Here is a 13,658-nt window from a genome sequence, read left to right as displayed (position 1 = left end):
AAGTCACCATGACAGTACGAAATTTAAAGCAAGACTGAAGGTCACAAGCTTTTATAGGAGGATGGATGTTGATAAACCCACACAATGCCCCCCTGCAAAAACATGCTACAAATGTAGTAAATATGTGTCCCCTGAGAAAAACCTGTTCGCAAATAATCCAGATAACAGATTGACCTTTGTACACCCACATTCTTACAAACCCCTCTTAGTAAATGGCTGCATGAACTTGTGTCTGACCTGCTGGAGAGGTTGAGCAGTTCGTGCTTATCGGCGACTGTGGACTTCTCCTCCAGGTCCCACAACAGGACACTGATGAGGTGGGAGTTTTTGATGATAATAGGCACCTCTTCGAACATATGCTCAAAGCCGATGCTCGCCTTCTTCAAGCTGGAGGATGACAAACAAGACAAAGGCAAGAAAAAAGGTCATGTCAAAATTGGCTTCACAGTGATGTTAGACATAGATGTGTAATATAAGAATACAATGGTTGTGCCATTTCACACAAGACATTTCATCATTACTTGTTTACATTCAATGCTTTTTCCAACCTTTCAACCCAACTGTCCAGCCCTGAGTGACATCCCTGCTCTTTTTATTGTGTTGACACGCAGCCACACATTTACACTGCAACCAGAGGGAACATAATCCATCATTTTCTGTCTGACACATCAAGCGGTTTTGAGGGGACAGCTTGCCTGTTTTGTGCAGAATCTTCATGCATGACATGACACGCAAGAACAGGGAATCAGTTTTGGAAATGAGCCTGAAACAAACAAAGCTCGTGCCCAGAAAAGTCCGAGTCTCGACTGATCCATAGCCATTTGTAAGTGAACAGGGAGTGGGGTGGGGTTAAACTGTTTAGTTTTAATGTAGCTCCATGCATTTAACTGTTCCCTCTCGGGTCTGCTTTTGATACGTTTCCACATTTTACATCTTTTTGAAGTACATATAACAGCTTAAGTTGCATGGAGCATTGTAGTGTTGCCATTTGGCTTGTACTTCTCAGTAAATTGCACCCCAGCTGTATAAAAGCAAAATGAATAATAATGTGATGCATGTTGCATTTTGATTATCTGAAAATGGTCTGATATGATAGGACGTCCATATTGCCAAGCTCGAGCAATGTAAGACGCAGCAACCCTAAATGGCTTTTTTATGGGCTCTGCTGATAAGTGAGCAAAGCACCGACCGATTTTTAACCACCTCTTCTTGCTCCTCAGAGCTAAAAGCTGCATCTCTCTTTCTCTGACATGCGCCTGTTAACACAAAATGGAACTTCAAACTTTGCTTAATGTCTCACATAAATCCAATAGCATTGACTGACTGCCTTGGTTCAGCAGCCTGTCGCTTGCGCACAGTGCATGAGCTACAAACTAATGTCTGTATATGCCTAATGTTGGCTTGTTAGACGCTAGATGTGCTTGTTATGGGATCAATACGCTCGCTGCATTTAATCCGCCATGTGCACTGCACCAGAAACAGAGATGCTTATATTATGCTTGTCCCTGTGATGAATAGGGGCATGGAACATTGTTTGACTCTGAAAAGGTAATTTTGAAAAATTTTTGTTTTGTATTCCAAGTAGACCATCACCTCAGGCAAGTTTTAAGGGGAGGCTCGGAGGCAAAGGAAGTGGACAATGATGCCTCAGGTCTGAATGGGGAGGACAAGATTGTGTGGACAACAGCGGTTTATAAGGGAAATCTATTGTAGAATAATAATGCTGTTTCTAATACAAAAATATTTCTAGCATATTATGACCTTTTCAAATACTCAGAGCGATATAAAAAAGGCATACAAGAAAATGTAAGGACAGCAGATTCAAGGCAGGACAATTTGCTCGGCCCTGCTGGACTTTGGCACACTTAATGCCACACTCTTTCCAAGTCGTGCCCCGCCGGATGAAGCCAAAAGGTTGACTCCACAGGCCGACTAATTTGATGCCTTAGATTGTGTGCTGAAGTGGAGGCTATTGACCACTGCCTCCATGGCCCAGCGGACTTGGAGGGCAGTTCAAAGGGAATGGGTCTATTCAGCACTCATCTAACCCTGCCTTTCATTTCAAAAAAGCGTACAATATATGCGAGCTTATGTAACATCAAATACACCAACATGAAAGAGACGCTTTTCCCCGCACATTGTAGTGGAGGGAAAAAGATGAAACACTTTTGAAGTTTTGCATCTTTGGAAAGAAAGACACATTATTGATATTCAGACTTCTAGACTATGCTGAAAATAATGGGATGGAGACAAGATTGTTGTAATGTGGTGATATTGTCCTTTCCTGCCCTGAGCTGCCCCCCTTCAATCATTGGCTTATTGGGAACACTGATCGCTACAGATTGGAGCTGTAATAAATCATAGGAACTAATGAAAACCTGCAGAAATGAGAGGCATCCTGACTGTGGGTCAAACACACCGGGTCAATAACGGAGAGGCTGGCAACAGAGATGCACAGGTGGAGAAATACAGAGGAAATGAAATGAAATGATGCTGTTAAATTGTCCGTTCTCTCTGCAAATAAACTTGCTTTTAATGGATTTAAAAAAAAAAAAAAACCAAACCAAACCTGTATCTGAATGTTCTAAATGGACAGAAATTTGATAACCTCTGGGACTTCATTGAGCCGTTACTCTTGCATTTGTCTGTGCATGTGGGTCCTCACACGTGTGTTGATGCATGTACTTGTTTGTGTACTTGGACTACCCTGAACTGCCGGGAAAAATGGTCCCCTCATTACATTCATTTTTAGCTGCAATTTAAAAGCAATTACTATAAGCCTTGGGGTCAAAAAAAGCGTAAACATGGTACATTTGTTTGACGGGCAAGGGCAAACTGATAAATCATCATCATCATCAGCATCCATCTCCAACTGGTACTAAATGACTCCCCTGTGGATGCACAAGCCTATATTTGCATCTATTGAATAAGCAGAATCAAAAGAGCGAAAAGGCAGAATTGTTAATTATGTATTCCAGTAAGCTCTGAAAAACCACATGTTTATATATGCACAAAGGCAAACGCAAGATTTGTTCGTGAACGTCCCTATTGATGTGTGGAGGTGATCATGAAACTCATCCGTACAGTGTCTTTAAATGTGTGTGTTTTGCTTTGAGCTACTCACGCTTCAGGTGTGAAATCTTTCTCTTTGCAGATCTCCATGAGTTTGGGGGTGAGCCTGTAGGCCTTGAGGGACAGGGAGCCTTGGGCCGTCTTTATTGGATCTAGAGGAAGAGATGAAAGAAGAGATAAATAATATAAAACAGACCTTTAAATCATACTCTCTTCACAAACAACCAAAAGCACTTCTGGCATTCACTTGAATACATGTTCATATATCTGGAGGTCACATTTGTTAAAGTATCCTGCTGAACCTCCAGACACTTCCATACAATCACACTTAGTACAGTACCATTGTCCTCTACTGCTGCCCTCTTAGCGTCTATTGAAGCAGGCGGGCTTAAGTGCCTTGCTCCAGGGCACCGTGAAGATAACTGAATGAGTTGCCAACGTTCACCCACATTTTCCCAAGAGAGGTCAACAAGCTTCTTGTTACAAGCCTCCTTTTTCCAGGCCGTGGGCATCTGCCTCCAACTGGCCATTTGAAGTCCAACACTTGTTGTGTGTTAACTTGCTGCTGGTTATAAAAGTTACCACCTCAAAGTTATGTTGCATGTATGTGAGAGAAAAAGACTGAATTTAATCCTGCAAACAGCCAAGGGTCATATCGGCCCTTGGCTGATGTGACCCTTTCTACAACAACTTTAGACAATGATTTTTAATATTTATTCAGTACTTGGAGCGAACATTTAAACACAATTGAATACTATATTGTCCCCTCACTGCATATGTAGATAAGTGCCATTAGTAAAAATATATTGCCCAACTTTAAAACAACATAATGCACAACCCATCCATCCTAACAAAGTCCCTTGGCGGCTATAGCTTCCATGGTTCATACTATGCCCTGAAGATGGTAACAGAAGAAAGCACAAATGAGTTTTTAAAACCATCGAGTCGTCACTTGGGTACTTTATATCATCTGCCAGAGGGTAAAAGCTTGTACTCAGAGTGGAGGACATGGGATGGATCAGCCAGTATTCTTTGTGTTCCTCTGAGCAGACTGTACATATATGGATTGAAGGCACTGGTGCTCTTTCTTTACTGTGACCTTCATGGCAGTCTAAACAAGATGGGCAAGCCTAGATTTTACCATACCAGATTAGGCTCTCAAAGACTGCCTGGTAGAACAGTTTCTGGTCAAGCCCATTCATTCTGAGTGTTCTCAATAATTACAACAAGCATAGGCTGTCAACATGGGCTTGTCAGGTAAATGTGTTATCGGCATGCACACTGAGATACTTATAAGACCGTACCTGATTAATGGGAGTCTAGTGGATAATGACTGGGCTGTGGTCACCTACTACCCTCAGGTCAAACACCATCTCTTCACTTTCCCTTCATTTCATTTCATTTAAAATGAGTTGGTTGGCATCACACCAATGTCCAAAACTCTTTCACTCAGAGAAACTGGATGATGAATCATTGTCTCATCACAATAAACTAACGATAGTAGTGTCATTAGAGAATTTCAGTATGTAGTTATCCAAGTATGCTCACACCCTGATTTGCATACAATGTGTAAAGTAATGGAGAGCTCACACAACCCTGGAGGGCGAACTGCTTGATTTGGGGTTAGAAATTGTGTTGCTTGCCTTTACAGGTTGGATATGATTTGTCAAAAATGAGTACCAGAGTTTGGAATTTCTTCCAAATGTTTAAGAATCAAATGGGTGATGCTGTAAACAGCATTATCAGTGATCCTCCTCTGTCTATAAGCTTATTGAAAGGATCTAACAGTGGGTTTAGATCTGCTTTGAGTAAGAAAACCATGTATTTCATATAGTATTTCATCACAAGTGAAGTTAAATCTATCCGTCTGTAATCATTGTTGTCAACAGGACGGAGTTTCTCAGGAAGTGGTGTAATAATCTAGTCTTTTTCTAGAAGGCAAACCTGACAGAAGAGTGACTGGACCTTCAACAACCAGTCCACATTGTTCTGGTGCCAGAGTCGCTTGAAATAGTCTCTGTCAGAGTGTTACAATCCTAAGGTAAAACTCATTCAGTTCGTTGGTCTCATATTAGTTTTGGCTTTCACAGAATCACAGTTTATTTTGTGGTGAAATTTTGCTCTATCTTGTCCTTTTGCTGCCTCCAGGCCTCCCTTAACCATTGACTGAGTTCCTGTGGGACCGTTTTTAGCTGCACCAGGTCGCAATTTCTTAAGGCTTCTTTTTTTTCGCCCCTGATGATACAATCCCTCACCTTTTTTTTTATGTGGTTTGTTGTTGGGATACACAATACTAGCCTTCTTGAAGACCACTTTATCCACACTAAAGTTTATATAACCAATTACTGTCTCAGCAGCCTCATCTACATTTGTGTGGTGAAAAATATTCCAGTTAGTGCACATTGAGCATCCTTTTAGTGACTATGCTGTCTTCTGACCACAAAGTCACTGTTTTAACCTGTGGTATTATTAGATGTGCTGTGGTCACAGTGTGCCAGAGGTGGTCTGGGTTTAGCTGTGCTACATTTTTAACATTTATAATATTAATAATAATGATAAAACGTATTTATAGAGCGGTACACAAAGGCACTTTACACAAGTTAAATGATCTTAGAAAAACAACACAATAAGCATAACACAAGCAGCTCTCAAAAATTTTGAGTCGAGATTTGTACATAGATCAGATGTGTTTGGGGAGACAGATCCAGAGGGAGGGGGCAGCTAGTGGTGAGTGGTGAAGACAGGACGTCCGCATTAGAAGAGCAGAGGCTGTGGGAAGGGAGTATGGAGTTGGAGCACGTCAGGCCTGGTTAACAACATTTTTCAGCCTCAGGTGTACGCTGCAGCTGATAGAGAACACAGTCTGCTAGGTGGGTTGCAGGTCTCGCTACATTACCGCTGGGTGAGACGTAGAACACACAGATTATGTTCCCGAAACTCCCTCAGAAGTTAAAACGGTCTAATACTTACACAAAAAAGTTCAACGTCAGAGTTACCAACTGTTTCTCTAACTGTGTTTTGTTTGCATCAGTTATTATTCACAAATACACAGACTCCTCCACACCTGTCTTTCCCCCGAAGATTTGTTTCTGTCAACAAAGATGAGAGAGAAACCCTCAACTTCAACCCAGGGTTTGGAATATCCTTGTGGGGCCAGTTTTCCTAGGTTTCTGTGAGCACCATGACACTTGATTCGTGATACTCAAAACATGCCCTGGCACTGATGCAGACTTCCTCCATGTTGCTACTCAGTGACCTCCTGTTGCAAAGTATCATGGAGGGCAATGGAGGTCTGTTTCTCCGTGGTCTGATGCGCTGTCTTAATCCTTCTCGTCTGCCTCTTTGCTGACACCTGCATCATTCAGGTTGCACGTTCACAGCTTCAGGCAGGTCTGTGATGGGGTTAAGTCCAGCTGAGCTTAGTGACAGCAGTGCCTCTCAGGTACAGGAGACTGATAGCTGTGTCGCCACGCACACTGGAATTGTTTGGCATGTTTGGCACAGCAGGGACTTGTGCAAAGTCGCCATAAAGGTCTTAACCTGGATGTTTCTCTCACAAAATCAAACAAACAACTATAAAAAAAAATCCAATGCAGCAGCACATAAGGCACAGATGGCAATTGGAGCAGCACCACTGAAAGGTTGTTTGTATGTTTAAGTGATACAGTGTACTAAATACCACATTCCAAGATTCAAAGATTCAGTCATTTCACAAAGATGCTGTTGATCCGATGGTCTACTGGTGTGAAGAACAAAATCCATTCGAAATTTTCTTTGCTGGTAAGCAAAGCTAAATTTAACAACTAGATCTGCAAATGGAACTTGGCAGGCCATGGCAACAGCACATATTAGGAGCTTAGCTTGTTTTCGTATTTATTAATGCCAACTTCATAGTCGCTATACAACATGTGTGGCTGTGATAATACAACTTGTTTGCCATCAATGGCAGGGCTTTCCACAAGGATATGTAGTAGCCAGTCAGACTGGGATAAGTAGACAGCTGGGGGGTCTGGGGGCATGCCCCCAGTGAAACATTTTGGTCATAAAAGCCAAAATTTGATGGCCCCTGGCACATTCTAATGCCACTAATCCACAGTTCTTAATTACTGAATATTTTAATGAGTTTGCCATCCAGAGTAAACAAAGAACAAAGAACAAAGAATTAGTTCTACCTGTGCATTTTAACCCAGACAGCTATTAATATTTAAAACCATGCCTATTCCTGACTTATCACAACTTTTTAATTAAGCTTTTGTCATCAGAGCTTACTTTTCATTTATTATTATTCATTGACACATTCACTATAAGGTTTATCAAGACATGTCACGATAATGGTTAATGTATTGTTTACTAGAATCAAAAATGCACTATTATTCAATAAAAATACACATGCCAGAAAAACTAAAAAAACTAACAAAACTGAATCACTTGACTTAAAATTATGTAAATCTACTCAACTTCTAGTCATCTTAGTCATCATTTTCATCTTGACTATCATCCTGAGTGTCACATTTCTTCATATGACACAGGCCTGTTATTCTGAATATACTGCCTATTTTAAGCATGTTTGCAATAAGTCTTAGAGATGGTTCTGCTGTAAAACTCATTATATAAATAAAGATCATTCATTCATTAAGCCCATAAACATCTGTGTGGTTTATATAGAAAATGCGGTGCTTTCAGTAGACTTTTTAATACTGTATAATCTGTAACTGTATATAATTGCTGCCATCAGTGTTTTCTGAAGTAGCTCTTCTAATAAGGATGTCCCCTGTCTGTGCAATCAATGTATTTCTTAATGTGTTTTGTAATAAATTATTTGGCTAATATTTGTCAAACACAGCAGACGACTCTCCGCTCTCTACTCAGTAGGACAGTCTCTCAGCACACACACACACAGCATGTGGGGGCAGGACTGAATGACAGACAGGCACATTTCTCTATCATCATGCTTGCATCGTTCTGAAGTGGAGCTCAGTGGTTGTAAATGTACACATATAGTGAATCACAACTTGTTTATCAAAAGTATTTTATTAGAATAAAAACGGTAAAATGGCCGGCTGGACTTAAATGACTAGTTGGCTTTTTTACCGGCAGCCAGTGCTTATGGAAAACTCTGCAATGGAATACAGTAATGTGTCCATCCGTTATGTACTGCCCACCATCAAAGGGCAAAGTTATACTATATTGCTTCTAATACAGACATCGATTTCAATTCGATACATCATGGCCTGTTGTGAACTGCAATTTGTCCTGAATGCAAATGAAAGCAGTGTCCAGCAGTCAGTCTGTGTACAGCACTAGACTGGCTGTTTTTACTTTCATTTATCTTAAAAAATGTCAATTCACTGTTTACAAAACATAGAAAGAGGTCTCGCTGATTTGACCATTACATCGCTCCTCAGTGAAAAGAAGTAATAATTAAATGTATTGTTAAAAGCTTCTGGCTGCAGAGGAGACACCATAAAAATCAATCAGGGAAGATAGAGTACCATCATATCTTTTGACTGATTTTGTCGATTCATTTATATCACACTGTCTCTCAATTTGTGGATGGAAAAAAAACATTTATGTCTGTGCAGGCTTACAAATATGAGCAAGATGGAAAGGAGTAGAGGAGCTACTGGTCTAGCAGTCTGCAGACATTTGCACAGCAAGCTTTGGGTTCTTTAAAGTCAATCCGACAAACTGAAGTGTCAATGTAAAATAGCATTTAAAAAGATAAAATGTTAATATTTCAAGCTACTGAGGAAAGCTTCTCTCGTCTAATTCTCTTCCACTTCCTGTTCATGCTACAGAGACAGCGAGAGAGTGGGAATATTGGCTCAGAGTGGACATGCTGACAGCCACCAAACAGTTTACCAGAGATTTTAGAGTGACTTATTCCCAGCCCAAAAGCCAACTGTGAAAAGCCATTTGCCTACAGCACAGCCAATCCCAAATAAGTTTGACAATTGACAGCCAATTTCAATTTTGTGCCGGCCAATCCCCACTGAGACTGGGTGGTGACAGCCACATTTGACTGAGACAACTCTCACAGGAAGCTTGCAGACTGAATTAAAAACTGTGAATTACAATCCCTGTGTTATCTGGTTTAAGCTGCTCAGAGATTATTCAATTTGGGCAACAGTACTTCATATTTCCTGCCAAGGAAAGGCTAGTGTGTACCACGTGATGCAAACTCTCTGTATGCATGTGGTCCGATGGTCAACATGCAATAAGCTGCCGTGGTAAACTGGGAGGACATTTTGTTTCAGTTTTGTCTTCAGTCTGTAGATGTTATGTGAGCGTCAATACCACGTAATTAAGGGGATGACAAAGGATCTGCTATGGAGAAATCAGATTCAGAGATGTTCTTCCCCAGTAAAGTGCAAGCCATCTGGGTTAAAAGGGTTTTGACATTTTACATCTGTAATTAATTTACGAAGAAAACGGATGTGCCGGCTTAAAAAGAGCAAATATAGATACAGCCTTAGATCACCATATAATATTGCATTTCCATAAAATTGGAGACTCGCAATAGAAAGATTTTTAAAAAGACTGGTCCACATCAGGAGAGGCTAGGATACCCTGACCTCAACACTCATAACAAAAATGCTGGATCTTACATTTCCCATAATTAAATAGTTGTCATTAGACCCTGTCTTTTATGTTGCTCGCCTCTTTCAAACCCTACACCTCCATTTTGTAATGTGGGCAGAGATAACTCTGATGCCTTAGGTGCTGGAAAACATCCAGAGCCACAGAAGACATTACACAACTGTTTCCACTAGTGAAGAGGTACTCTTTGTGACCAGTAATCCTAGCTTCTTGTATGAAATTGGTGGAGTGGCGCTAGAAATCTTTCATACAGTATTTATACAGTAATAATAATAATGTTCAATAATACTCAGAAGTAAGTTTCTGATGAGATTCTATTTTGGACCAGCCGTTCTGTATCTCCCTGACTTAAACGCTCTACATCTGTCTATCTTTAACCTTTTCAACTGTTCACCCCCTGTAATAAAACTGTTGTCATGGTGAACATATTTAACCAACTGGTTTTAACAGCCCACTGTAATTCTAACCTGTCATTGGACGGAAGCTATTAACTCCCCAGTTGGCCGCGTGATTGATTCATTCATCGGCATAAAATGACCAGTAAGCTAATGACGAAGAGAACAAAAAAGAAATCAATTTTCTTTCCCTCTGACTTTAAACAGAGATAATGTCAATTCCTTTGAGGTGCTCTGATCCATTAAGCACTGCATTATTGATTGACATTAACAGGCGCACTCGTTTAGAATGAGAATGGGCTGACAGAGCGGCCGGCTGGCTGGCAGGACTAGATCAGAGGGGTTCAAGAGTCAGGTGGTTAAAATTAATCTTTGTCCATCATGGATTTGTACAATACAGGAACATGACAACTCTGAAGTGACTCCGGAGAGAAAGAACAGGACCGGGGGAGTTCTTTTACGCTCACCGGCTCTGAAACCTTGCTGAAATTCAAAGCCGTTTTCATCATTTTTTTCTAAAGCGACAATTCTGTTTGCCATCTCTCTCCTGACTGGAAGTAAGTAGATAAACACTGAGCTGTTTTAATGAAAGATTGTGACTCCGGGTCAGTGAGTTTGGAAGACATTTTTTTGTGTGACCCTGACTGTACTTCACTTATTTTTCAGCTCATAAACCTGAGGGAGGTAAACTCAGAACATCATGAGCTGGTACAATACAGCCAAGAAACACCATCTTGATGCTATCTAGCTTTTTAACAATGTCTATATTTGACATGTTTTCAGCTTTTGATGTGAGAGTCACATTTTATTAGAACATGTCAAAAACACAGCGCTGTCATAGTCCTCAGCCACAAATGACTTATTATCTTTGTAATTTACTTCAATGTACTCCTCTCCATGTAATGCACTGACTCTGAACTCAGTGACCACCTGCTGCTGTTATGAAGTAATCAATTATTCATTCAGGCGCAGCAGGGTTTATAGTAGCAGGTTTTTAGTTTTCGGTTGCACTAACATTGCAGCCACTTGAGATTGCATTTGTGGTGCAGCAATTATGAGCACCTCTTAAAGGTCTTTACTGTCAAGCAAGCGTGGGCATATGATGTACACACATCAAGTTAGTGGCTACAGGCTACCTTGTTAATTCTGTTTATTTTCTCTGTTGCTCACCACTGTTATCTCTGCTGCCACTGGCTAGAAGGGCTGCGAGACAGACGGGTGCTGCTTCTGTGAAATATGGCGTTACAAGCAGCTCTTCTCACCTGACACTGATTACTTATGGGCTGGAATGACCTACGTCTTTACAGTGTCAGGACTGGGACGTGCACCTCACTACCTCTGAATTGTTCTTGCCTGACACTACTTTACTGTCTGAGACGTTAAAAAAAAAAGCTTTTTAATAAAACTACTTCTTCAATCTATTTTAAAAGGCACTTGATGCTAATTTAAACACTTGCAGCATTTATCTTAGAATGTAAATCTAAATCCAACCGTCTTGATGTTCATTTTAGACAAACAGCTGCACTAACCTCAGCCCATCTTTTCTCACTTCTATCACGCTGATATATTGCTGAAACCTTGAGGATGTGAACCACAGTAGAATATCATAAGACCTATCCAGTGGCAGTTCTATTCTTGGATTTCTTTTGATTCAAGAGATTAAATTTGACTTGAGATTCCTTAATAAGGGCTGAAACTTGGATGGATATGACCAATAAATGTAATGTAATCAACTCATTATTAGTCCCATTTTTATTGCTGGAGAAAGATATATGACCTGGTATATTGAATCTTTCTAACAGCTTCAACAGCTTACGCACAGCTCATTTTGTTTGGGTATGTGCAGTGGTGCAGATGAAAATAAATGTAACATTGAAATACAGTTTTTATGTGGTCTGTTTTGGGCTACTTACCATAAATGAGCACAACGGACTCTTCGATGGCATGCTGGTAGCTAAACTGGGAGTCGAGGAGTGCTCGGCTGACAAAAGAGCCATAGTAGGTGGACTGGTACCAGCCCACATGCAGATGGTCGATGTTGACGTGACGCAGGGAACGCATCATTTCCATCTGGTACTGGACTAGAGGCAGAGAAAGAGGTAGGAAAGCAGAGAGAAGAAAAGTCAGAGGAATGGGACAGAGAGAGAGAGAGAGAGAGAGAGAGAGAGAAGATTTAATTTAAAATGAACTTCATTGAATCTTTTTTCTTTTTTCTTTTTTTTTGATCTGTGAATAAATGGTCTCCATCTGGAACTGGACACGGTGTACGAACAGAGGGAGGGAGGGGAAGAGAAGATATGAGAAACTTCAGTAACGGAAAGAACAAAAATAAGCAACAAGGATATGAGGGAGAAACAAACTGAAAGAGAGGAAAAACAAAAGGCTTCATCTCCTGTTATCAAGTTGTTGTGGTGGAGATTTCTAAAACAAACATCAGCCCGGAATTCGCCAGCCATCCCTTCATTCCTTATATATCAGTAAATACATCCCGGCGGATAGAAAGAGGCCAGATAGATACACAGACAGGCTTCAGCTACTGCAGAGAAGGCTAGATACATTACGAGGAGAGCCATTTCATTACGCCAGACACATCGTAAGGACGTGGCGGCCTGAAATACAAACAACCCTGCCTTCCCCGGCTGTAAGTAACAGCCACGGCAGGCGAGCAAAACAGCATCTCCATGCAGGCTAGCTGGAGGAGGTTTATAAATCAGGGTGTTATTGGGCAGCTGTGGCCCCCTAGACTCCAGTCTGTAGAGCACATCCTTCTCCTGCTGGGGCTGTTAACGAGAACAAACTGGAGAGGTGGAAGAGGGGAGGATGGCAAGCGGAGATAGAGAGAGAGAGAGAGGGACAAAGAGCCGAGAAGATGAAAAGGTGAAGGACGGTGAAAAGAGAGGAGGAGGGTATTAAATAGAGGGGGAAAAAACAAGGTCAGGAGGGAAAAAGGGAGGCGAAGAGAAAGAAAAGGGAGTGAAAGAAAACAAAATGTAATATCACCTAATTACATGGGTGACATTTCTCTTTTGGCTTCTTTCTAATGGCCTGAATTCGACCCTTGGTGGTAATGTTATGTAAAGCAGGGAGTGACTTGAGTCAAACTATAGGCTATTAATATTTCAGTTGGTCACTTGCGCGCATTTGACCACAGAGTCACACTCAGAACTCAATTAACTCTGCAACAACGTACAGAACAAGGTCTGGATTATTTGGATTAATTTATCCCGTATTTAAGCAGCCTCCTCCTAACACATACATACTTCTCCCTCATTGTCATGTTGTTCCACTCCACTGTACTCCAGGGTGAAAACAAATGCCAATGGCCTGCCACAATTAGACTAACAGCTCCTGTGTGAGTGCAGCATTAGTGAAGCGCTGCCTCTGTCCCCCCCGACAATAAAATCTCACTGAATTTCAACAACATCTGGATTGGAGCAGTGAATGGACACAGACTGGCGGAGAGGCCCTATTCACACTCTTTCATACAGGAATGGACTGTGTGTACCAATCTACCCTTTTATTTAGTGATTGACATGGTCAGTGAGACAAAAGCAAGCAGAGAAGATTGACAGGGAGGAGGGTTGGGGAGGT

General features: G+C 41.1%; 1 protein-coding gene across 1 annotated transcript in view; it reads right to left on the bottom strand.

Annotated features, from left to right (window-relative positions):
• LOC133983282 (eukaryotic translation initiation factor 3 subunit H) overlaps positions 1-13,658 on the bottom strand; it is a 63,453-nt gene that overhangs the window by 19,043 nt on the left and 30,752 nt on the right. Inside the window, exons 3-5 of the mRNA XM_062422317.1 lie at positions 11,981-12,148; positions 3,125-3,224; positions 238-387 (exon numbers count right to left, since the gene is read on the bottom strand). Coding sequence (XP_062278301.1) covers positions 238-387; positions 3,125-3,224; positions 11,981-12,148 — 418 coding nt within the window. The remainder of the gene's footprint in view (positions 1-237; positions 388-3,124; positions 3,225-11,980; positions 12,149-13,658) is intronic.

This window comes from Scomber scombrus, chromosome 7 (genome assembly GCF_963691925.1).
Source record: "Scomber scombrus chromosome 7, fScoSco1.1, whole genome shotgun sequence".
Lineage (NCBI taxonomy): Eukaryota > Metazoa > Chordata > Actinopteri > Scombriformes > Scombridae > Scomber > Scomber scombrus.
Note: the sequence above shows the minus strand (reverse complement) of the source record. Positions and strands in the feature narration are given on the sequence as shown.